Consider the following 26596-nt stretch of genomic DNA (forward strand, 5'->3'; position numbering starts at 1 on the left):
AACTACTTTACACTGACAGCCCCTAACATTACCCCGGAGTGGTTAACACTGACAGCCCATCACATTACCCCGGAGTGGTTAACACTGACAGCCCATCACATTACCCCGGAGTGGTTAACACTGACAGCCCATCACATTACCCCGGAGTGGTTAACACTGACAGCCCATCACATTACCCAGGAGTGGTTAACACTGACAGCCCATAACATTACCCCGGAGTGGTTAACACTGACAGCCCATAACATTACCCCGGAGTGGTTAACACTGACAGCCCATCACATTACCCCGGAGTGGTTAACGCTGACAGCCCATAACATTACCCCGGAGTGGTTAACACTGACAGCCCATCACATTACCCCGGAGTGGTTAACACTGACAGCCCATCACATTACCCCGGAGTGGTTAACACTGACAGCCCATAACATTACCCCGGAGTGGTTAACACTGACAGCCCATAACATTACCCCGGAGTGGTTAACACTGACAGCCCATCACATTACCCCGGAGTGGTTAACGCTGACAGCCCATCACATTACCCCGGAGTGGTTAACACTGACAGCCCATCACATTACCCCGGAGTGGTTATCCGCTGACAGCCCATCACATTACCCCATTTAAGGAGTGGTTAAAGGCTGGATTCAGCCCATCACATTACCCCGGAGTGGTTAACACTGACAGCCCATCACATTACCCCCGGAGTGGTTAACCTCTTGAAACTCCCCATCCCGGATCCGGGATTGTGACTAAGCCTCAGGCTCATTAGCATAACGCAACGTTAACGATTTCTGAAAATCGCAAATAAAATTAAAATAATGCGTTTGCTCTTTAAGCTTAGCCTTTTCTTAACAACACTGTCATCTCAGATTTTCAAAATATGCTTTTGAACCATAGAAATTGACTAGCGGGCAGTCCTTCCCCGGGAGGAAGAGCAGCTCCGTCTTGCCGATTTGTGTAAGAGTATGCAAAGCTAGCATAGCATTTTGTGTAGCATGTAGCACGCAACATTTTCACAAAAGCCAGATAACCAAATAAATAAAATCATTTACCTTTGAAGAGCTTCTGATGTTTTCAATGAGGAGACTCCCAGCCACATACCAAATGCGCAGTGTTTCCTGAAAGCGTCTGTGTGTAGGAGAAATCAGTTCCGTTTTCTACATTGCGCCTGGCTACCGAAGAGTTTTGAAGCCGAAAATGCAGTCACCTACAACGTGAAACTTTTTCCCGGATTAACTACATAATATCGGAGAAGAGAGGAGGGATAGGGTCCGGGCACATGGCAAACGTTGTCTGGAATCAATCCTCAAGGTGTTTTTTCACATATCTCTTCATTGACATGCAGTTCTTGGAAGCTTGCTTCTCTGTCTGTGCCCCATGGAAAAATACTGGCAGGTGACTTTTTCCACCAATTTCGGCGCAGGACACCGGGCGGACACGTGGTAAATGTGGTCTCTTATGGTCAATCTTCCAATCAGAGATGATAGGATGGAAGGGAGAGATCACATAGCGATCTGCCTACAAATACGTCACAATGCTGCAGACACCTTGGGGAAACGACAGAAAGGGCAGACTCATTCCTCTTGCGTTGACAGCCATATAAGGAGATCATGAAAGACAGAGCCTCAAAAATTATCCTTGTCATTTCCTGGATGCCAAGTCATCTTGGTTTTGCCTGAAGCTCACGTTAAAGGGCACGCACAGAGAAGATATTTGTATTTCTGGACACGTCAGAGTGTTTTCTTTCGAACAGTAGCAATTATATGCATAGTCGAGCATCTTTTTGTGACAAAATATCTTGTTTAAAACGGGAACGTTTTTCTTCCAAAAATGAAATAGCGCCACCATAAGTGTAAGAGGTTAACACTGACAGCCCATCACATTACCCCGTAGTGGGAAATGAGAAGTACCGTGCTACAAGCAAGCCCCCTTTATGAGAGACACTCAAGTTTACATATTTTTTGTCTGTGTAAGAAAACATAGACCTATAGAATGACCACACGTATACCACAATAAGCAAACAGGAAAACACTCATCCAGAGGTTGTGCTCCTAGTGGCCGGGGAGTTTAATGCAGGGAAACTTAATCAATTTTACCTCATTTCTACCAGCATGTTAGTTGTGCAACCAGAGGGGAAAAAACTTCAGACCACCTTTACTCCACACACAGAGACGTGTACAAAGCTCTCCCTCACCCTCCATTTGGCAAATCTGACAATAATTATGTCCTCCTGATTACTGCTTACAAGCAAGAATTAAGCAGGAAGCACCAGTGACTCGGTCAATAAAAAAGTGGTCAGATGAAGCAGATGCTAAACTACGGGTCTCTTTTGCTAGCACAGACTGGAATATGTTCCGGGATTCTTCTGATGGCATTGAGGAGTACACCACATCAGTCACTGGCTTCATCAATAAGTGCATTGTTGATGTCGTTCCCACAGTGACTGTACGTACATACCCCAACCAGAAACAATGGATTACAGGCAACATCCGCACTGAGCTAAAGGGTAGAGCTGCCACTTTTAAGGAGCAAGACTCTAACTTGGAAGCGTTTAAGAAATCCCGCTATGCCTTCCGACGAACTATCAAACAGGCAAAGCGTCAATACAGGATTAAGATCAAATCGTACTACAATGACGCTCATTGGATGTGGCAGAGCTTGCAAACTATTACAGACCACAAAGGGAAGCACAACCGAGAGTTGCCCAGTGAAACGAGCCTACCAGACGAGCTAAATCACTTCTATGCTCGCTTCGAGGCAAGTAACACTGAAACATGCATGAGAGCATCAGTTGTTCCGGACGACTGTGTGATCATGCTCTCTGCAGCCGATGTGAGTAAGACCTTTAAACAGGTCAACATTCACAAGGCCACAGGGCCAGACGGATTACCAGGACGTGATCTCAGAGCACGTGCTGACCAACTGGCAAGTGTCTTCACCTGTTCAACCTCTCTGAGTCTGTAATACCAACATGTTTAAAGCAGACCACGATAGTTCCGGTGCCAAGAACACTAAGGTAACCTGCCTAAATGACTACCGACCCATAGCAATCACGTCTGTAGCCATGAAGTGCTTTGAAAGGCTTGTCATGGCTCACATCAACACCATTATCCTAGAAACCCTAGACCCACCCTAATTTGCATAACTCCCTAACAGATCCACAGATGATACAATCTCTATTGCACTCCACACTGCCCTTTCTCACCTGGACAAAAGGAACAACTATGTGAGAATGCAATTCATTGACTACAGCTCAGCGTTCAACACCATAGTGCCCTCTAAGCTCATCACTAAGCTAAGGACCCTGGGACTCCACACCTCCCTCTGCAACTGGATCCTGGACTTCCTGGCGGGCAGCCCCAGGCGGTAAGGGTAGGTAACAACACAGCCACGCTGATCCTCAACACAGGGGCTCCTCAGGGGTGCATGCTCAGTCCCCTCCTGAACTCCCTGTTCACTCATGACTGCACGGCCAGGCAGGACTCCAACACCTTCATTAAGTTTGCCGATGACATAACAGTGGTAGGCCTGATCACTGATCAACTACGAGACAGCCTATAGGGAGGAGGTCAGAGACCTGACGTAACGTGCAAGGACAACAATCTCTCCCTCAACGTAATCAAGACAAAGGAGATGATTGTGGACTACAGGAAAAGGAGGAGTGAGGACATGCCCCCATTCTCATTGACTGTGCTGCACTGAAGCAGGTCAAGACTTTAAAGTTCCTTGGCGTCCACCAACAAAGTAACATGGTCCAAGCACACCAAGACAGTTGTGAAGAGGGCACAACGAAACCTATTCCCCCCCAGGAGACTGAAAAGATTTGGCCTGGATCCTCAGATCCTCAAAAGGTTCTACAGCTGCACCACCGAGAGCCTCCTGACTGGTTGCATCCCTGCCTGGTATAGCAACTGCTCGGCCTCCGACCGCAAGGCACTACAGAGGGTAGTGCGTACGGCCCAGTACATCACCAGGGCCAAGCTTCCTGCCATCCAGGACCTCTATACCAAGCGGTGTCAGAGGAAGGCCTTTAAAATTGTCAGACTCCAGCCACCCTAGTTGTAGACTGTTCTCTCTGCTACTGCACGGCAAGCGGTACCGGAGCACCAAGTCTAGGTTTGAGTTTGAGTTTATTTTATTTTTGCAGGGACAGTGCACATTAATCAACGTTTCAGTAAAAGTGCCAGTTTTAGCCAAGCGGCTAATTTTCAACCGCAGTCCCTGGGCAGGTCCAAGAGGCTTCTAAACAGCATCTACCCCAAACCCATAAGACTCCTGAACATCTCATCAAACGGCTACTCAGACTATTTGCATTTCTTCCCCCCCCCCTCTTTTACGCTGCTGCTACTCTCTGTTATTATTTATGCATAGTCACTTTAATAACTACCTACATGTACTTATTACCTCGACTAACTGGTGTCCCCGCACATTGACTCTGTACCGGTACCACCTGTGCATAGCTTGTTATTTTACTGATGCTCTTTAATTATTTATTTATTTTATTTATTGTTTTTGGGGGGTATTTTTCTTGAAACGGCATTGTTGGTTAAGAGCTTGTAAGTAAACATTTCACTGTAAGGTCCTCACCTGTTGTATTCGGTGCATGTGACAGATCAAATTTGATTTGATTTCACTCATATTGCACTTTATTTTAGTGTTGTTGTGGATGAGTAATCATGTTTTTTCATTGAAGAAAATACAGTGTTGTTATTCCTGATTGTGCTGTCACCCTGCATTATATGGATCATGATCATATATGGAATCAGGAATATCAACACTGTGTACTTCTTAAGTAAACAAAAATGAATTACATTATGGTTGGATGTCTCATTTTCCCGCTGCACTGAAACTTAACCGAACCGTAACCCCAAAACCGCAGTACGTACCACCGAACCGTGGGTTTGGTGAACCTTTACAGCCCTAGTGGGCAGCCGGACCGACTTGTTTTGATTCAACCCAGATTTAGTATATTCACTTCAATGTGTTTACCTACCTACTGCTCTCCCTTCTACCCAACTCTCATCGATCTCCCCCTAAGCCAAGGAAAGCAGAGGAAAGTGAATTACATGGGAACGCAAACACACACACACACACACACACGTAATGACAGTCACGAGGTAAGATCTGGCTGTTTTCGTTCTCTCTCTTTGCCAGCGAAGCTGAACACTATAAGAAGTACAAGAGTGTATGAACGTACATTATCACCTCATCTAGCCCTTGTCCCATTGTAGCGCTCCTGTTTACATCTGCTGTGACACACCTTGTTACCTTGCTGCTGTTCAGCTCTAGTTTCAGTGTTGACGTTTTCACACACACACACACACACACACACACACACACACACACACACACACACACACACACACACACACACACACACACACACACACACAGGTCATTCACGCTTTCTCTCTCTCTGTTCCAGGGCCCGCTGGGTGGAGTGGAGGAGAGCCCTGTCTCCGGTCCAGCAGCAGCACACCAGCCTGGGACGCGGCACAGCTTCGTCCAGGACCACTTTCAGGCACAGTACAGGTAAGAGTCCTAGACAATATCATACAGGTCGGTTAGTAGTCACAGACGATAAGAGGTGAGGAGTCACATTCAATTAGTACAGGTCATGTGATAACGCATCCTTAAGTTATGCAGCAATTCAATAACGATATCTCACACCATGATTTCTCACACGATTTCTCACACCAGGCTTCATGGAGTACAAAAACACCTAATCTTCTCATCCAAGACTTTTGTAATGTCTGTGTGCATAGTTTCTTTTCTGGCCAGAATGTATAGCATTCCGTTATATAGAGTATAGGTATTCAGAACAGGTGAGCATGCACTTTCCCTCCTGTGGTTAAGAACCGCTAGCCTGCTAAAGTAGGTCACGTTGAGCTGGCTGTGAACACTTTCTGGGATTAGTCTCTGTCTGTATCTTGTTTGGCTCTTTTCCTCCTGGTCTGCAGTGTACACACACACACACACACACACACACACACACACACACACACACACACACACACACACACACACACACACACACACACACACACACACACACACACACACAGAGCAGCAGCAGCAGGATCCCTGCGTAGCCAGTCTCATGGAAATGCAGTGACCCTCTGCTAGCCTTGTCATGATGTTCTCCATCTCCTCCCCCTCCACCTCTTCTTCGATCAATCTGTTGAAATGTTCCACTTGTTGATTCATGATACTGATATGTATACCACATGGATTGACTGAGCAGTTTAACGGATGATTAGACTTTGACACATCCATATTGTATAGATAATGAGATTAGACCTGAAATGTACAGAGTCTGCAGGGAGTCGATTGCAGCCAACAGGCATCGCTCCTCTCTATAACAAAGAAGGACTCAAGTTGTATCGGGTTTAGTATTGGACTTAACACCATGCTGGTAGATTAGCGTGAGTCAATCAATATAGGGTTAACCCCAGACAGTTAGATTGTATTGATGATGATGCGGGGTTAACCACTCAATCAATAATGGGATTATGATTCCCACTCCCTCATCACAGGATTATGGATTATACACTTATACAAACCCACTGTATCCCTGCGAAGGCTGATCTCTCCAGGCTGCTAATTGGAAATTGCTCTCAGAATCCATTTTCCCTTATGGAAAAATGTGTGTCTAAAATGGAATATCGGAATTTTGAGGCAGAAAATCGGAATTCCGAGATGGAATATTCAGAGTAAAGTGTGTCTTCTTTAACATCCGACCCTCTTGGCTCTTGGCTATGATGTGTTTGCCACAACAGCACACAGGTAGTGTTTACGTCCTATTATCATATTATCCGTTAGTTCATTAGCAGATAAGAGTAGCGACACTCGGGGAAATCTGAGACGTAACCTTCAAGACATCCCTTAACAGCTTAGCAAAGAATGCTAATGCGATGGCTCCTCTCATCAATAGTTTTGTCTCTTGTCTCAAATGGCACCCTATTCCCTTCATAGTGCACTACCTAGGCTGCGGTCCAAACAGTTAAACGACATACCCTCGTCCACTTACCCTCGCCTTACGCCCTTGGGGGAGTCCCCGTCGCCATCTTGGAGGTTGATCCAAATGATTAGCCAAGCAAGGGAAGTCCCCATAATTCAATTTGCGACGATTGTACATCTGCGAAAACTTAAAAACAACATCAATGGAGAAGTCGATATACAAGTGTAAGTAAAAAAAGAATGCTACGTAAAAATGAAATATATGTTTTGTTTGGTTATCATTTGGAAATTATAGAAAAAAAAACATTTTCCTTCTTCAGAAGTTCCAGCTAGGCAGGCTAACTAATTTGCTAGCTATCATAAAGTAGGCGTATATTAATAATGATATATTCAATAAAAGTAGACATACACTCATCATTGACTGTAGTGTATATAAAGCACCACAAGTTACTGGTGGCTGAAAACACAATCATTGCGGGGAGTTTGAATGGTGAATTTCCGGCCAAGGGTGGTCCATTCCTTCTTCCCTCGCCCCTTGCCCTGGAAGTGTATTCTCGTCAGACGTCATGAGAAGTGTCCACTTCATTTAAGGGCTGAGGGGATAGGGTGTCTTAAGTGTTTGGACTGCAGCCCTCGACGAACAGTTTTGGCTGAGAGCTGTGAAGTGTCTGGACTCACCATCCAGGATATACAGATGTAGGATCTTAATTTGATTTTAAAAAAAATTGTTGCTGACAATTTTCCTGCAAGGCAGGTAATGCAAACTTCTAGTGTATTTGAGTTTTTAAAAGGCTTCTAAAGTTTGTAATTTCAATTTTTGAAATTTCAGACTTGATTTGCCCTAATTAAAAATGTATCCACCTCTACAAAAATGTTCATTTTTTATAACCCACATAATAATTCACATTTCCCTTTTCTGCAGGATTGTTTCCTTGCTGAAGCAAACTGGCTCAAATTAAGATCCTACATTTGTACACCTAAGGTGTAGTACACTCTTAGAAAAAGGGTTCCAAAAGGAACCGGTCCCCATAGGATGACCCTTTTTTTAATTCCAGGAACTCATTTTGGTTCCAGGTATAACTCTTTTGAGTTCCATGTAGAACACACTCTGGAAAGGGTTCTACACCGAACTCAAAAAGGTTCTACCTTGGAGCAAAAAAGTGTTATTCGAAGGGTTCTCCATTGGTGACAGCTAAAGAAAGAGTGTAGTGTGTGTTTAGTCAGGGGTTACAAAACAATACTTCAAGCCCCAGTAATTAGTACTTTGATGGTCTGCTCCCGAAGGATATGTCTCAGTATTGAGTACATGTTGTTGTCACATTATGCAGTCTACTGTAAAGTGATTACAGAACTACTCCAAACTCTGTTGTTTCTCCCGCAACGCACCTTGTAATTTTCTGCCTGGCTCCACCTCAACAGCTTGAAGTGTCAGAGTGTAGCAGGTTTACACTGTAATTGCGATTCCAGAGTTCCGGAGACAGACTCAGGTAGCAGGATAACGGCTGTCTGGTTTGGCTGGAGTGAGGTGGGAGGGTGGTACAGATGGAGGGGGGGGCAGATGGCTGGAGGGCTTGTTACAGATGACCTTGCAGGTAGAGCCTGGGAGAGGTAGAGCCTGCCTGGCTGTTCCACACCTCTGCCTGGCCTGGCATTACATGGGACTGTTTGTAAAGTTCCTTTTGTCTGTAGAGTTAATGCACTGTGCCTGCCTATAACTGTACTTCTTGTTCATGAAAGTGCATTTGAGTATGAATACAGATCAGCACTAGTAATGTATCCATCCACTGCACTCAAACTGTTGTGTTACATTGGGCTCTGTTCCAACATTCTAACTCAATGTTGCAGTATTGGGTGTTCTATCTTCCAGACTTCTGAAGACACAAGACTGTGTCGTAGTGTGACTGAGACAATGGGTGTTTTTCAAAATGCATACTACCGCGCTCCGAGCATGCAAATTGGAGCACGGGAGGGTCGGAGTATGAGTCCAAATCATAGTAGCCGAAACGGAGCACGGAGGGAACTTCTCAAATGTGAAATGTTGCTTATTCGCATGTAAAATGTTACCTGACTACAATATTTTATGTTGACATGTTAATAAATACCTGCTGTGTACATTTCTAGCATGTTTACCTGCCTAGGTATCATAGAACGCAAGCCCATAATAAGTCAATGGGGCTAACTGGCTAGCTACTACTATTACTACTGAAGAATTGTTAGCTAGCTACCCACAAAGAATTGACATCGACCTAGCATAATATTAGTTTTAGGTCATTTTTGCCTGTTTAACTAGCTGGTAAGTTAGATTATTATGATTCACATATCGAGCTGATAATTATGAAGTAAAACTTTTGCTTTGTGTAAATCTTGTTTTGTCTATTATTGTTGCCATTGTCCTGCAGTGTGAGGTAAAACAGTAGGGGAAGTGCTTCTCACGTGTAATGTTTTATGCATTCTCTCTCGTCCTCACAAGAACGTAGTCAAGAGAATGTCGTTGGAGCATGAGAGTGTGGAGCATGGTAGTATGCATATCGAGAGACACCCATTGGCTCTGATGAGTTTGGGTTCTGGGACTCGTCCTCCACACTTTCTCCTTATGTTATTGTCCTTCTATAATTGTGGTTGCCGTGGCGCTGGTTTCTAATAGCATGACTAAACAAAAGAATAATCACTCTTAGTTTGTTTCTCTCTCTCTCTCTCTCTCTCTCTCTCTGTCTCTCGCTCTCTGTCTCTGTCTCTCTCTCTCTGTCTCTCTCTGTCTCTCTCTCTCTCTCTGTCTCTCTCTCTGTCTCTCTCTCTCTCAATTCAATTTCAGTTTAAGGTCTTTATCTCTCTCTCTCTGAATCTGTCAGTCTCACTATCTTTCTTTCATTCTCTCTCTCTCTGCCAGTCTTTTTATATCTGTGAGACTCCTCGGGGGCGTTCTGATCTGAATAAATGTTTGCGATTAGAGTGGAGGCTGTCTGGTGGTTTAGGCTGCGAGACGAGAGAGACAAGCGACAGTCACTTTCCAGCCTCAAATGAGTCTTGGTCTATACCCTCAGTCTGTCATGTTGAGTTTGGAACGTTGGTTTTCTTAGTGTCAACGGTTGCATCCCAAATGGCACCCTATTGCCTTTAAAGTAGGCTACACAACTTCAATGGGCCCTGGTTAAACGTTGTGCACTATAAAGGGAATAGCATGTCATTTGGGAGGCAACCAAAGGACTGAGGAAATAGATCTTGTCTTTCTATTCGTACTCTCCCCTGTGTCTCTCCCCTGTGTGTTCAGCACAGCTGCCCAAGATGGTGGTGCAGATTTCTGTAGCCAAACCTTTTAAAGCAGATTATCCAGAGCTCACACTGTCACTCCTCATTCAACCTCTCCTTTGATTTTATTACCATGATGACCCACTCCCTCCCCCTCCACCGGGGAGGCCTCCTGGGCTGCCATCTTCCCCCTTCCACCTTGACCTTACCTGGGGCGTCTCTGAGCTGATCCCATCCCAGGCTGGATGCTTTGAAGTGGGGGTTAGAGAGTTGAAGTGGAGGGCTGCTTTGATCTCTCCACTGGTGTGTTTTTGTGAACGTACAGAGCGTAGAGACTACAAGCTCTGCTTCCCCTTTCCGACCCGACACCTTCTAACTATCATCAACTAACACTTACTCTCTTTCTCTCACACACACACACACACACACACACACACACACACACACACACACACACACACACACACACACACACACACACACACACACACACACACACAGGTCTGCCAATTACCCCACTAAAACAGTAGTTCTGTTTACCCTGTTTACTTCTCTGCCAAGCAAACACCAATACAATTGTATTGACCCACTACTGTCAGAGCTGAGGCACTTTATTACTCTCTGTGAAACTGTGTACGCTGTTTCACGATGCGGTTGACTAGTGGTTGAGGACGGTGGAGTAATTGTGAGGAGTGCCAATACGTTTCCCCTCCTCCTTGTTGATACCCCACTAACAGCTGAGGTAATAAAAAGAGAAATGGCGTACTAACGCGAAGAGAGGAGCTGAGAGTTCTCAGGTGTGCCTGCCCCCTCACAACGTGCCCTTTATTTTATGGAGTTGGATCTGTACTGTAGGAGCCTACACAGTAAGTGCTTGCAGTTGAAGCTTGCCAGAGATGATAGTGCAGTTGTTTGTTGAGAGAATGAGTTCAACAACTGGTGTCCGGGTCCCCAATGACGTGTTGACGTGGAGGAGGAGGCTGTCAACGGCCTGGAGAGAGAGAGAGAGAGAGAGAGGACGATCAGAGCCTCGTCTAGCCTCATATCTCCACAATGGGGACCAGAGCGCATCGCACCTCTCAGTATGCAAGCAGGATACACACAGGCAGGGATGCGGATACTCTTCTCTGAGTGGATAGAGGCAGTAACCATCCGCATACTCATGAACTCTCTGACATGAACACACTGGGACTGTAAAGGCCACTCGGAGATAGTACACATCGTCAACAGAGGAAATACTTTGGCAGGACGATGAGGATGGTCAACCTCAAACTTCATCAACACTGTGAGATGAAGGTCACAACAACTGTGGGTGGGGGGGGGGGTGATTTCAACTCAAAAGTTTTTAAACAAGTGAACATCCTTTTTGGCTTGGAGCTGCCTCCAATATCACAACTGTCACACGCAATCTCTTGAAGTTGAAGACACAATCCAAAAGTCCAGCACAGGAAGCTTTCGACAGACCAATCAGCTTGTCTCCTAACCGGCGTTGCGTTAACTCCCAGACTTCATCTTCCAGCTCGTCACACCCCTCAAAGAGAGGCAGCCGGAAACATTTGTCCCCCCTTTGAGGCGTAGCTCTCTGTTAATTTCCCATGGCGTGGGCCCTTTGTTTAAAGGTCTCTAATGGAGAAGCAGATAGGGGCAGATCAGCCTCAGTGCACTCATCCAACCCAACCTGGACAGCAGCAACCCAGACAGACTGACTGACTGACTGACTGACTGACAGGGGGATTTCGCTCTGGCTACAGCGGCCCTCCCCGTTTCACCAGAGGAAAAGAGGAAATGAGGAAGAGAGGAATGAGGAAGAGAGGAAAGGAGGGAACAGAGGAGGAACTGTCTGCTGACCTGTAGAGAAAAGTCTGGAAGGACCTGCCATGTGTTCCACTTTAGACGTTATGCTAATTACAGGGCAGAAGACGCTATACTGTAGACTTGTCTCTGTGGATTGATTGGTTAGTCGAACGACTAAGGGAGGGGATACTTGAGCCTGTGCCTTTGTCCTGGAGTGGCACTGGGCTGAAATGGCATCAGGACCTCTGTGCCGGGCCTGTATCCATCAGTGTCTGGGATTGGGGTCCTTTCATTTCTGTTCAGGCATCATTCGCATCCCCGGCCATTACCAATGTGTTTCTCTACCACTTTGCTTTTAGCCACATTTGTGGAAAATGCAAATCAGTAATGGCACGATATTGAATCTCAAATGGGCTTTTCACCTGAGCACTGAGTATTTATGAGACCCGGCTGACTCCAACCCCTGGGGAAGTCATATCTCACATTTGTCCTCTCAATTTTGGGATGAAATGGACTGTGAATGCATTGGAATACATTATTCAAACAGAGAGGGATTTTTAGCTGGTGAAACTGTAAGGAAAAGGGGCTTGATGGAAGACGAGGTTCACCGTGGGTTCAAATGTCTTCACTCAAAAGGTGTGTGTGGTGTGTTGCACACCCTATCTTCACTCTGTCTAATGTGGGTTCAGGGTAATGCACGGTGTGAGCTGTTTGCTATGAGAGCTGCGTTCACGAAAGCTCTTGGAGCAATTTACTGGTCAAACATTCTGTAAAAGCACTGTGTCTGTGTCATGATGCTTGAATTCTGTCTCATGTATGTTGATGCGTAGCATGTGCTATACGTAGGCCTGTGACACGAGAGCTGCATTCCAATAGGGTGAGGCTTGCAAGTTCAGTCATGCTGTTAGGGTTATTATGTCTTAATTCAGTGGTCTTGAGCGATATAGACGCTGCGTTCAAGAAAGGTGATATGAGCCGACGTGTTTAGTAATGCTGGTCACGTACTATTTATTTAGGTAGTGCAGGGAGGCTGTTCAAAACCTCATCTGTATAAATGATGAATAATGATCTCTGGTAGACCGTCGGTCGGTAGGACTGCTAACTCGTTGCTGTGGGCTCGAGGCCAGGGGATTGGTGCTGTGGAGTCAGCCAAATGCAGAGTGGATGGTGGTGCGAGGATAGGCTTGTCACACACACTGACAGACTCTCTCCTCACAGACAGGTGAACCAACCCGAGTGGAAACGCCGTCAGACTCCACATACTAAGTTCTAAGTGATTGTGTGCACGTCAGCCTCCACGGAGAGCGTTCCAAGTGACGTTGGGAGGTGTCAGCACCGCTAATGTTGTGACTGTCAGAATGTCATTTACAGCCTGACAGAGTGTTGAATGGGGGAAATCTGGGATCCATAGAAATACAATAACTAAGTAATACTATTGAAATCGTAATGCTATTTCTATGATATCTGGGCACATCTCTACAAAACCTCTCCGAGTAGGAGCGCTGATCTAGGATTAGTGTAGCCTTTTAGATCGAAAGGAATAAGATTTATAAGGACAGGTCCTAGATCAGCGCTCCTACTCTGAGACTCTTTGTGGATACAGGCCCTGTGTTGTAACAGCTCTCGCTACAGACCTGTACCGACTACACTTGACTGCATCACTGTCCTGGAGTGACTCAGCAGAACACCCGATAACCTGGACTCATTCAGCTGAGAACAACCAGGGGAAAAGAGAAGTCAGAGCAGTCAGGAGTATCAGCACAGTGGAGCTAATATGTTCCACACAAGCAAGTCTGAATGGTAGGAGAGAGAGAGGCAGCCAATCTACTTGGTGTCGACCTCGTCTTCATTATTTCCTTTTCCTTTCACTCTCCATCCTTCCCTCCACCACCACCATCCTTCCATCCCTCTACCACCACCATCCACCCTTCCCTCTACCACCACCATCCACCCTTCCCTCTACCACCACCATCCACCCTTCTCTCTACCACCACCATCCACCCTTCTCTCTACCACCACCATCCACCCTTCCCTCTACCACCACCATCCACCATTCCCTCTACCACCACCATCCACCCTTCTCTCTACCGCCACCATCCACCCTTCCCTCTACCACCACCATCCACCCTTCTCTCTACCGCCACCATCCACCCTTCTCTCTACCGCCACCATCCACCCTTCTCTCTACCACCACCATCCTTCCTTCCCTCTACCACCACCGTCCTTCCTTCCCTCTACCACCACCATCCACCCTTCCCTCTACCACCACCATCCACCCTTCCCTCTACCACCACCATCCACCCTTCCCTCTACCACCACCATCCACCCTTCCCTCTACCACCACCATCCACCCTCCCCTCTACCACCACCGTCCTCCCTTCCCTCTACCACCACCGTCCTCCCTTCCCTCTACCACCACCGTCCTTCCTTCCTTCTACCACCACCGTCCTTCCTTCCTTCTACCACCACCGTCCTTCCTTCCTTCTACCACCACCATCCTTCCTTCCTTCTACCACCACCATCCACCCATCCCTCTACCACCACCGTCCTTCCTTCCTTCTACCACCACTGTCCTTCCTTCCTTCTACCACCACCATCCACCCTTCCCTCTACCACCACCGTCCTTCCTTCCTTCTACCACCACCGTCTTTCCTTCCTTCCTTCTACCACCACCGTCCTTCCTTCCCTCTACCACCACCGTCCTTCCTTCTCTCTACCACCACCATCCTTCCTTCCTTCCTTCTACCACCACCGTCCTTCCTTCTCTCTACCACCACCGTCCTTCCTTCTCTCTACCACCACCGTCCTTCCTTCTCTCTACCACCACCGTCCTTCCGTCTCTCTACCACCACCGTCCTTCCGTCTCTCTACCACCACCGTCCTTCCTTCTCTCTACCACCACCGTCCTTCCTTCTCTCTACCACCACCGTCCTTCCTTCTCTCTCCCACCACCGTCCTTCCTTCTCTCTACCACCACCGTCCTTCCTTCTCTCTACCACCACCGTCCTTCCTTCTCTCTACCACCACCATCCTTCCTTCTCTCTACCACCACCGTTCTTCCGTCTCTCTACCACCACCGTCCTTCCTTCTCTCTACCACCACCGTCCTTCCTTCTCTCTACCACCACCATCCTTCCTTCTCTCTACCACCACCACCATCCTTCCTTCTCTCTACCACCACCGTCCTTCCTTCTCTCTACCACCACCGTCCTTCCTTCTCTCTACCACCACCGTCCCACCACCGTTCCTTCTCTCTACCACCACCGTCCTTCCTTCTCTCTACCACCACCGTCCTTCCGTCTCTCTACCACCACCGTCCTTCCTTCTCTCTACCACCACCGTCCTTCCTTCTCTCTACCACCACCGTCCTTCCTTCTCTCTACCACCACCATCCTTCCGTCTCTCTACCACCACCATCCTTCTCTCTACCACCACCACCATCCTTCCTTCTCTCTACCACCACCACCATCCTTCCTTCTCTCTACCACCACCACCATCCTTCCTTCTCTCTACCACCACCACCATCCTTCCTTCTCTCTACCACCACCATCCTTCCTTCTCTCTACCACCACCACCATCCTTCCTTCTCTCTACCACCACCACCATCCTTCCTTCTCTCTACCACCAAATCAAATCAACTGATATCTCAAAGTGCTGTACAGAAACCCAGCCTAAAATCCCAAACAGCAAGCAATGCAGGTGTAGAAGCACGGTGGCTAGGAAAAACTCCCTAGAAAGGCCAAAACTTAGGAAGAAACCTAGAGAGGAACCGACAAGCTTAGGGCCAAAATAAGCCCAGAGAAACGCATCGGATTTATTTTGGACAGATTTTGGTGAGAGTGAAACCCCTCTCTTCGCCTCTTCCTCTCTGATACTATGCATACAAGGACCGGACATTTTTTATTAAGAGCCTAATGGAAACATGCAACAATAGCAAGCCTATTGTCTTTCAGTCAAAAGGCCTATTATTATAATATAGCCTATTATTGACCATGCAACTCCTGTCATGGAGCAGCTAATAAAACTAGATTCTCAAACATTTGCCCAAATGCAAACACAGTTTTAATCTGTGCATCTAATATGAGCAGTTCCATTTGACAGAGATGACAGAAATCTCAATTAGGAACATAGAAAGAGGGGGAATCTAATACTAACTACTATGATGGGTTGCTAATAGAGGTCGACCGATTAATCGGAAAGGCCGATTAATTAGGGCCTACAACGATTTCAAGTTCTCATAACAATCAAAAATCGGTCATTTTGGATGCCGATTTAGCCTTTTTTCATATATATATATATATATATATCATTTCGAAATATTTTTTTTACACTTTTATTTCAACTTTATTTAACTAGGCAAGTCAGTTAAGAACACATTCTTATTTTCAATGACGGCCTAGGAACGGTGGGTTACCTGCCTTGTTCAGGGTCAGAACACAGATTTTTACCTTGTCAGCTCAGGGATTCAATCTTGCAACCTTACGGTTAACTAGTCCAATACTCTAACCACCTGGCTCACGAGGAGCCTGCCTGTTACGCGAATGCAGTAAGAAGCCAAGGTAAGTTGCTAGCTAGCATTAAACTTAGTCATAATTACTAGTTATAACTACACATGGTTGATGATATTACTAGTTTATCTAGCGTGTCCTGCGTTGCATATAATCGATGCAGTGCGCATTCGCGAAACGTGTACCTAACCATCAACATCAATGCCTTTCTTAAAATCAATAGACAGAAGTATATATTTTTAAACCTGCATATTTAGCTAAAAGAAATCCAGGTTAGCAGGCAATATTAACCAGGTGAAATTGTGTCACTTCTCTTGCGTTCATTGCACGCAGAGTCAGGGTATATGCAACAGTTTGGGCCGCCTGGCTCATTGCAAACTAATTTGCCAGAATTTTACGTAATTATGACATAGCATTGAAGGTTGTACAATGTAACAAGAATATTTAGACTGATGGATGCCACTCGTTAGATTTAAAAACGGTTCTGTATTTCACTGAAAATAAATGTTTTGTTTTCGAGATGATAGTTTTACATTTTACCATATTAATGACCTAAGGCTCGTATTTCTGTGTGTTATTATGTTATAATTAAGTCTATGATTTCATAGAGCAGTCTGGCTGAGCGATGGTGGGCACCAGCAGGCTCATAAGCATTCATTCAAACAGCACTTACGTGCGTTTTGCCAGCAGCTCTGCTGTTTATGAATTCAAGCCTATCAATTCCCGAGATTAGGCTGGTGTAACGATGTGATGTGAAATGTCTAGCTAGTTAGCGGGGTGCGCACTAATAGTGTTTCAGATGTCACTCGCTCTGAGACTTGGAGTAGTGGTTCCCCTTGCTCTGCATGGGTAACGCTGCTTTAAGGGTGGCTTTTGTCGATGTGTTCCTGGTTCGAGCCCAGGGAGGAGCGAGGAGAGGGACGGAAGCTATACTGTTACACTGGCAATACTAATATGCCTATAAGAACATCCAATAGCCAAAGGTTAATAAAATACAAAATGGTAGAGGAAATAGTCCTATAATTCCTATAATAACTACAACCTAAAACTTCTTACCTGGAATATTGAAGACTCATGTTAAAAGGAACCACTAGCTTTCATATGTTCTCATGTTCTGAGCAAGGAACTTAAATGTTAGCTTTCTTACATGGCACATATTGCACTTTTACTTTCTTCTCCAACACTTTGTTTTTGCATTATTTAAACCAAATTGAACATGTTTCATTATTTATTTGAGGCTAAATTGATATTATTGATGTATTATATTAAATTAAAATAAGTGTTCACTCAGTATTGTTGTAATTATCAATACATTTAAAAAATCGTACGATTAATTATATCGGCTTTTTTTTGTCCTCCAATAATTGGTATCGGTATCGGCGGTGAAAAATCATAATCGGTCGACCTCTATTTGCTAATATGACTAGGATTGTGCCTTTGGCTTCTGGACAACGAAATAAAGTAAATATGAAAACCAATAGAACAGGAGAGAAATGCTGGTTAATGGCATGAGGAAGTCTTTATTAAAAAAATGCCTCCGTGTTTCTATGGATGGATTTTCATTAGGCTACTTTGAAGCAAGGTAAGACATGCCTCATTATCTGAAGTGATGTAAAACGTTCAAGTTTCAAACAATTATACTGCCGCAAGCTCATAATGCAAAATAGTGGTGATGCGCTGATAGTCAGCGGTAGGCAGGTTAGCGTATGCATCCGATTGGCGAATGGGAGGTGCGCTTTACGAGTTGATATTGAGAAATAAAAATAGCTCCTTTTTTAATCGTTGCCACCAATGTTAATAACACGCGACTGCATTTAGAATTGTTATTTGTTGTGCAATGACTTGGCTTCCCAAAAGCAGTTTTCACTCCAATAAGTAGGCTCTTCTTCTCCTCAAACTAAGCTCTGTATGCCATGCACGTGTGATAAATAAGATGCGTGACGACTAACGAAAATACACACACGCCAATTTAATTCCACAAAATTATGCAAATGTGCCTAAGCATTACCGGTCAAATGTATGTAAGCTGGCTAAGCGATTAATGTTTAATCTCCCTACATCTACTGAATTCCTGCAGTATGACTTTTTTCTTCCCCACATTCCTCCCTTCCCACCACGATTTTTGAACACCTGCTAAAATATTCAAAAATAAAACCAGGTTATTTCTCTCCATCCTTGTGAATATCTCAGTCTATTCCGGTGTGTTTTCTAACTGGGGATGTGAGGCTCCAGGTGTAGTGTTGTCTCTCTTGGAGCTAAATGCACTTTCTCTGTTCTGTCCACCTACTCCGTAATACGCCATGCATAACGTTACACATATAGAAGCCTTGGCAGGTGAGGTCGAACATCTTTACCTCTCCACTCAACCTACACACACACACACACACACACACACACACACACGGTGCCCAATATCATGTGCATGTGTACCACACCATCCCACATCACGTGAGAGGAGCTGGATGGAAAAATGGATTTGTTTGCTCTCTGTGATTTGACCAGGTTGACCTTCTATTGTTTCTGGCCTACTCATCCTAAAGTATTAAAGCATTTATTGTGTAACTTAATGAAGTGACATAGATGATCTGGACATGAAGCGCAAAAATGCTAATATAGTTACCATTGACTTGCATTGGATTTGTGCCACAAATGATTAAATGTTAGCATTTGAAACAGTGGCCAGGTAAACAAAACCAAAGCGTGGATTGCTGTCTTACCTTGTCCATAGACTGTTTACAGGGTAATGAGACTATTATGTCATTTAGTAATTGGGGTGAACTATCCCTTTAACCCAACCCCCTCTCTCCCTTGTGTCGATAGGTCCTCCCTGACATGTCCACATTGCCTTAAACAGAGCAACACCTTTGACCCCTTCCTCTGCATCTCACTGCCCATTCCCCTGCGGCAAACCAGGTAAGCCACACCAGTCATAAAGCCACTGCGTGTGTGTGTGTGTGTGTGTGTGTGTGTGTGTGTGTGTGTGTGTGTGTGTGTGTGTGTGTGTGTGTGTGTGTGTGTGTGTGTGTGTGTGTGTGTGTGTGTGTGTGTGTGTGTGTGTGTCTCAAGATTAGCCTTTTCTTAACAACACTGTCATCTCAGATTTTCAAAATATGCTTTTGAACCATAGCAATTCACTAATTTGTGTAAGAGTATGCTAAGCTAGCTTAGCATTTTGAGTAGCATTTAGCACGCAACATTTTCACAAAAACCGGATAACCAAATAAATAAAATCATTTACCTTTGAAGAGCTTCGGATGTTTTCAATGAGGAGACTCTCAGTTACATACCAAATGTGCAGTTTTTCCTGAAAGCGTCTTTGTGTAGGAGAAATCGCTCCATTTTGTACATCACATTTGGCTACCGAAACGAACCGAAAATTCAGTCACCTACAATGTCAAACTTTTTCCGAATTAACTCCATAATATCGACCGAAACATGGCAAACGTTGTTTGGAATCAATCCTCAAGGTGTTTTTTCACATATCTCTTCATTGATATATCGTTCGTGGAAGCCTGCATTCTTCTCTGAATTCTGTGGAAAAATACTTGCAGCTGACTTTTGCGCACCAATTTCGGCGCAGGACACCGGGCGGACACCTGGTAAATGTGGTCTCTTATGGTCAATCTTCCAATGATATGCCTACAAATACGTCACAATGCTGCAGACACCTTGGGGAAACGACAGGAAGGGCTGACTCACTCCTCTCGCATTCACAGCCATATAAGGAGACAATGGAAAACTGAGCCTCAAAAATCCTGCTTATTTCCTGGATGCCGTTTCGTCTTGGTTTTGCCTGTAGCTCACGTTCTAGGGCACGCACAGAAAATATCTTTCGCAGTTCTGGAAACGTCAGAGTGTTTTCTTTCCAAAGCTACCAATTATATGCATAGTCGAGCATCTTTTTGTGACAAAATATTGCGCTTAAAACGGGCACGTCTTTTTCCATGTTTGGCCTCCGGATGGTACCCTGAAGATGATATAGACGCCCCCAGAGTTGGCAGAAGGCCTTCAAAACCTTGAGGTTCTGTCAAAACCATATCTTGAGGAATGCATTACTCGGAACACATGATTAATTACCAACTCAGGAAAGAATAGTCAGGAGGATAGTAGTATTGCCATGGGATGGAGGAAGTCCAGTAATAAAGTCCAATGAGATATGGGACCAGGGTCTGTGGGGAACAGGTAAAGGGTGAAGGAGTCCTTGAGGGCGGAGGTGACCTTCTCTTATGGTAGGCCACCAGAACTTACGCTGGATGAACAAAAATCCTCACTGCCTTGGGGACAAACAACCGATTGGCAGGACCTCTTTTCAGGTCCGGTTCGCTAGCTTGAGCACGTCTCACGGTATCCTCAACTTGCCACGGTCTTAGCAGCAGGAAGGACAGGCATGTCCGTGTCATCTCGAATGGCAGGAGCGTAGACACAGGGCATCCGGTTTGAGATTCTTCGAAAATCGATTGAAGAAAAGAGACCATCTAGCTTGTCTAGAAACCGCTGCCTGCTGGATATACTCCAGATTTTTGTGGTCCGTAAGCACTTGAAACGGGTGAGAAGCCCCCTCGAGCCAGTGTCTCCATTCCTTCAATGCCATCTTAACCGCTAGGAGTTCTCAGTTCCTCTCAGTCCAGGCAGAAGAAAGCGCATTATGAAGCTTCTTGTCTTCATCTGAGACAGGACAGCTCCAACACCAACCTCTGATGCGTCTAAAAAATGGTTCATCCGACGGTAGTATCAGGAAAGAGAGAACGCGCTGCCCTTGGAAGGCTCAAAGTTCCACCCCACAAAAACCTTGCATTGCCACCCTTGCTGAGAGAGGGGCTGCCACCAAGCTGAAGTTCTTGATCTTGTCCAACTTCCTTAACGGATTTGGGGTGGGCCAATCCGCTTACCGCCCCTACCTTCCTGGGGTCCATTTGGACTCGACCGGGTTCCACAGGAATTGTACTTGGAATTCACATTTTTCCGGCTTAACGTACAGATGGCTGTCCAGGAGGCGTTTGAGTACTTGTGACATGCTTAGTGTGTTCTGAAGGGAGCTCGAAAAAATGAGGATGTCATCCAAGTTATGTTAAGCCACATCGTTTAAAACACCGCTGGGGCGTTGGTCAAAATATAGCCAAGGCGTGTTGACATGTTCTGATCCGCACCAGATGGTATTCAAGTGTGTGAAAACAACTGCTTCCTGGAAAACCATATGGGGTAGCGGGTAACAAGGTTATGGCATTGAGTCCCCGGTAGTCGATGCAAGGACGTAATCCACCGTCTTTCTTGGCCACAAAGAAAAATCCCGCCGGGAGGTGGATGGACGCATGAGGCCTGCTTCCAGAGCGTCCTTGATGTAGGTATCCATAGCAGCTGATCGGGTGGAGATAGGGAAAGATCCGACCCTGGGGGGGCAAGTTTTGGAAACAGATGGGGCAAACAAATGGGGTGGTAGCATGGTGGCCCTCTGTTTGCTAAACACCAGTTTGAGGTCATGGTAACACTGGAACTCAGGTCATGGATTCTAAAGACTGGAGTAGAACTCGGGAATTCTGGAAAATACAAGTAGCTTGGCACGTAGGACCCCACTGCTTGATAGTGCCCACAGACCAGTCGATGGTGGCCAGGCCAAGGACGAGAGGGAACTCGGAACAGGAGATCAAATGAAAGTTCATCAATTCCTGGTGTTGTGAAACTGAAAGTCTGTCCCAAAGGGCTTCCATCCAATGTAGTGACCCTCATGGGTTCACTTAGAAGGGAACGCCATTCTCCTTCGACCAGACACCATCCATGAAGTTACCTGCGGCTCCAGTGTCTACCAAGGCTTGAAGGTGAAGCTTGTGGTTGTCCCAGGAGAGGGTGATGGAATGAGCAGACGGGAGTTGGACGGATGGGAGGAGGTTATGTTTCCCGTTATGTTCCCCCGGTCTGTACGGGAAAATTCTTACACGTGGAACGGAAATGGCCCGGTTTGCCGCAATATAGACAGCGTATCCGGCGGTCTCTCTCAGCCTGGGAGATGCTCCAATCTGATGGGTTCCGATGGAGCCAGCGAGGATAAAGGTGGGGACTGGAGCTGGGACTGATAGGGGCTATCTACGGTTGAGTTCTCTCTCTCTCAGACGCTGGTCAATGCGTGAGGCCAACTGATCAGGGACTCGAGATTGTCGTGGTTCCCGAGTGGCCAGTTCATCTTGGATAGTGTCGGAAAGGCCTTTCAACCGTGAGCGCCTCGTTGTTCCAGCCACTTGCTGTTTGCGGAACTGGATGGCAAAATGTTGGTGGAGAGTCAGGAGCTGTTTGGCTGAGTCAGAACCACTGCTTGGGCCTTGAAACACTCGTTTGAATTCCTCAGCAAAGGCAGAGTAGCTGGCAAGCAGGAACTATGGGCATCCCACACAGCAGTAGCCCAGATGACAGCAGGGTGATGATATAAGCGATCTTAGAAAATTGTGCTCAAAGGAGAGAGAACATTGGTGAGAAACCCTTTACAAGAGAACCGTTGGGGAGGTGGAAGATGGTTCAGCCAGGGGTTAACTGCCATGGGTACGTGAATCTGAGGTACTGGGACGGGAACTGTTGCCGGGGTAAGACGATCAGATATTTGCTTAATGGAAGTCAGCATCTCCGACAGAAGATGAGAATGTCTAGGGACAGTCTCCTGGTGGTGGGACAGCATGGCAAAAGCATGGGTTCATTTTTGTTCTGAGTTTCTGTCAGGACCCGGTTGGGTCTCCGGAGTTTTAACCATGAGCCAGAATAGTCAGCAGAACCCAGAAGATGAGGCAGACACAGCAGTACTTAAGACTGTATTTAATAAAGTCAAACAAAAATGGCAAATCTGGTCACAAAAAAAGCCTCAAGAGATACTCAAAGACAAAAACAGAATTCCACAAGAGCATCCACCGGAATCGACAAGAATACACAGAACACTAGGGCTGGGTGCTAACATACAAACACGGGAAACTAAGGGAAATGATGGATGGCACTAAATACAGGAAATTCTTGGGGGCAGGAAACCTGTTTGTCTTCCAGAGATTTGAGACTGGGACGGAGGATCACCTTCCAGCAGGACAATGACACGAAGCATACTGCTAAAGCAACACTCAAGTGGTTTAAGGGGAAACATTTAAATGTATTGGAATGGCCTAGTCAAAGCCCAGACCTGAATCCAATTGAGAATATGTGGTATGACTTAAAGATTGCTGTACACCAGCGGAACCCATCCTTCTTTAAGGAGCTGGAGCAGTTTGTTCTTGAAAAATGGGCAAAATCCCAGTGGTTAGATGTGTCAAGCTTATAGAGACATACCTCAAGAGACTTGCAGCTGAAATTGTTGCAAAATATTGCTCTACAAAATATTAACTTTGGGGGGGTGAATAGTTATCCACACTCAAGTCTGTTAAAAAAAATCTTATTTCTTGTTTGTTTCACAATAATAAATATTTTCCATCTTCAAGGTGGTAGGCATGTTGTGTAAATCAAATGTTACAACCCCCACCCAAAAAAAAAAGAAATTTAAATCCAGGTTGTAAGGCAACACAATAGGAAATATGCCAAGGGGGGTGAATACTTTCGCAAGCCATATATGACCTTAATGCCAAGAGACTGACTTCCTAAATCCTCATCAGTCCAAGTGAGACCCACACAGTTAGTGAAATCTCAGTGGCGGAGACACACACACAGTTAGTGAAATCTCAGTGGCGGAGACACACACACAGTTAGTGAAATCTCAGTGGCGGAGACACACACACAGTTAGTGAAATCTCAGTGGCGGAGACACACACACAGTTAGTGAAATCTCAGTGGCAGAGACACACACAGTTAGTGAAATCTCAGTGGCGGAGACACACACAGTTAGTGAAATCTCAGTGGCAGAGACACACACAGTTAGTGAAATCTCAGTGGCAGAGACACACACAGTTAGTGAAATCTCAGTGGCAGAGACACACACAGTTAGTGAAATCTCAGTGGCAGAGACACACAGGCAGTTAGTGAAATCTCAGTGGCAGAGACACACACAGTTAGTGAAATCTCAGTGGCAGAGACACACACAGTTAGTGAAATCTCAGTGGCGGAGACACACAGGCAGTTAGTGAAATCTCAGTGGCAGAGACACACACAGTTAGTGAAATCTCAGTGGCGGAGACACACACAGTTAGTGAAATCTCAGTGGCAGAGACACACACAGTTAGTGAAATCTCAGTGGCAGAGACACACACAGTTAGTGAAATCTCAGTGACGGTCGTGTCTTCTTACATCAGCAGGGGGTAAACTAACATCACTGGCTCTTACTTTGTACACCGCATCTCACTCTGCTTTTTGAGCACTCTGTTAGCAACGACGCAACACTTCCTGAATAATGCATGATGGGGAAGCAGGAAGCTGGGGCGTCATCAGAGCTCCTGTCTCTCTCCCAGACTTTCCTCTATTTCTCTATCCATCCCTCCATCTCTCTATCCCTCCACCCCTTCTTCCCTCAGCTAAGTCACCTCAAACCTGTGGCCTCATAGCACAGTCATAGCAAGTGCTCATCCCTTCATCCTTCCTGTTGCTTCACCTGTCATGCCCACATCTTCTGCACTAGCTTGCTCCTGTTGATTGTAGATATGCATTCCTAAGCAGACACAGACAGGCTCCCTGTGGTGCTAATGCTAACACGTTAGCATCACCTTGCAGTCAAGCATGCCCAGACAGACACCGTGGAGGAGATAAGAGAACAACACAGCAAGTGCAATGTCTTGACGCTGTCTTTGTGTGTGTGCTTGTGAAGAACTGTCTGGAACAAGATTCTCTTTCTGTCTCCCTCTCCAGGTGTATGAGTGTGACCCTGGTGTTCAGTACGAAGGGTCAGAGGTATCTACGTGTTGGTCTGGCTGTGCCTCTCATCGGCTCCATCTCCTGCCTGCGTGCCATGGTTGCTGAGGAGGGCAAGACCACGCCAGACCAGGTAAGGGCTACACACACACACACGCACACACACACACACACACACACACACGGTCAGTGGGCCAGACTTGTTAGCCTACTGAATCTAAAAGGCCCTATCCTGCTCTATCCTATGTCTATGGGGCGTAAATTAATTATTTCACTCACTCACTGTAACAGGCCGAGAAAGAGAGAGGGGCTAGACAGGTAGAGAAAGAGAGGAGCGAGACAGGAAGAGAAAGAGAGAGGGGCTAGACAGGAAGAGAAAGAGAGATGGGTAGACAGGAAGAGAAAGAGAGAGAGGGGCTAGACAGACAGAGAAAGGGAGAGGGGCTAGAAAGACAAAGAAAGAGAGGGGCTAGACAGACAAAGGGAGAGGGGCTTGAAAGACAGACAAAGGGAGAGGGGCTTGAAAGACAGACAAAGGGAGAGGGGCTAGACAGACAGACAAAGGGAGAGGGGCTAGACAGACAGACAAAGGGAGAGGGGCTAGACAGACAGACAAAGGGAGAGGGGCTAGACAGACAGACAAAGGGAGAGGGGCTAGAATGACAGAGAAAGAAAGAGGTGCCTCTCCTTTCTAGGGAGTTTTTCCGAACCACCGTGCTTCTACACCTGCATTGCTTGCTGTTTGTGGTTTTAGGCAGGGTGTCTGTACAGCTGATATCAGCTGATGTAAGAAGGGCTTTATAAATACATTTGATTTTGATTTGTGAGGGGCTAGACAGACAGAAAGAGAGAGGGGCTAGAAGACAGAGAAAGGGAGAGGGGCTAGACAGACAGAGAAAGTGAGAGGGGCTAGACAGACAGAGAAAGAGAGAGGGGCTAGAACGACAGAGACTGGAGCAGACCAGACAGATAGAATGACAGAGACTGGAGCAGACGAAGAGAGGGAAAGATAGGAATATTCCAGACAGAGAGAGTCTGCTGTCAGCCCCACAGCTGGGCCTAATGTCTCTTCATGGTATGTGAGAAGGAGCGGAATGGAACATCACTGTCTGTCTGTCTGTTTGTTTGTGATTTGATAAAAGCCTTCTCAGAAAACAGATGTGAGGAGAGAGTAAGAGATCCTAAAAGGTCCAATGCAGCCATTTTATCTCAATATCAAATAATTTCTGGGTAATAATTAAGCGTCTTACTGTGATTGTTGACAATTAAAAGGGTCAGAAAATAAACAAAAATAGC

At 45.9% G+C, this 26596-nt stretch overlaps 1 protein-coding gene across 3 annotated transcripts in view; it reads left to right on the forward strand.

Moving 5' to 3' along the window:
• The window catches only part of LOC135537435 (ubiquitin carboxyl-terminal hydrolase 43-like), a 112664-nt gene that overhangs the window by 41999 nt on the left and 44069 nt on the right, over positions 1-26596 (forward strand). For all 3 annotated transcript variants that reach the window (XR_010455217.1, XM_064963602.1, XM_064963609.1), the window contains exons 3-5: positions 5420-5526; positions 19322-19414; positions 25298-25433. Coding sequence is in view for 2 of the 3 variants with exons in the window: in XM_064963602.1 (XP_064819674.1) it covers positions 5420-5526; positions 19322-19414; positions 25298-25433 (336 nt within the window). In the remaining variant the exon portion in view is untranslated. The remainder of the gene's footprint in view (positions 1-5419; positions 5527-19321; positions 19415-25297; positions 25434-26596) is intronic.

The sequence above is a fragment of the Oncorhynchus masou genome, chromosome 5 (genome assembly GCF_036934945.1).
Source record: "Oncorhynchus masou masou isolate Uvic2021 chromosome 5, UVic_Omas_1.1, whole genome shotgun sequence".
In the NCBI taxonomy this organism is placed as follows: Eukaryota; Metazoa; Chordata; class Actinopteri; order Salmoniformes; family Salmonidae; genus Oncorhynchus; species Oncorhynchus masou.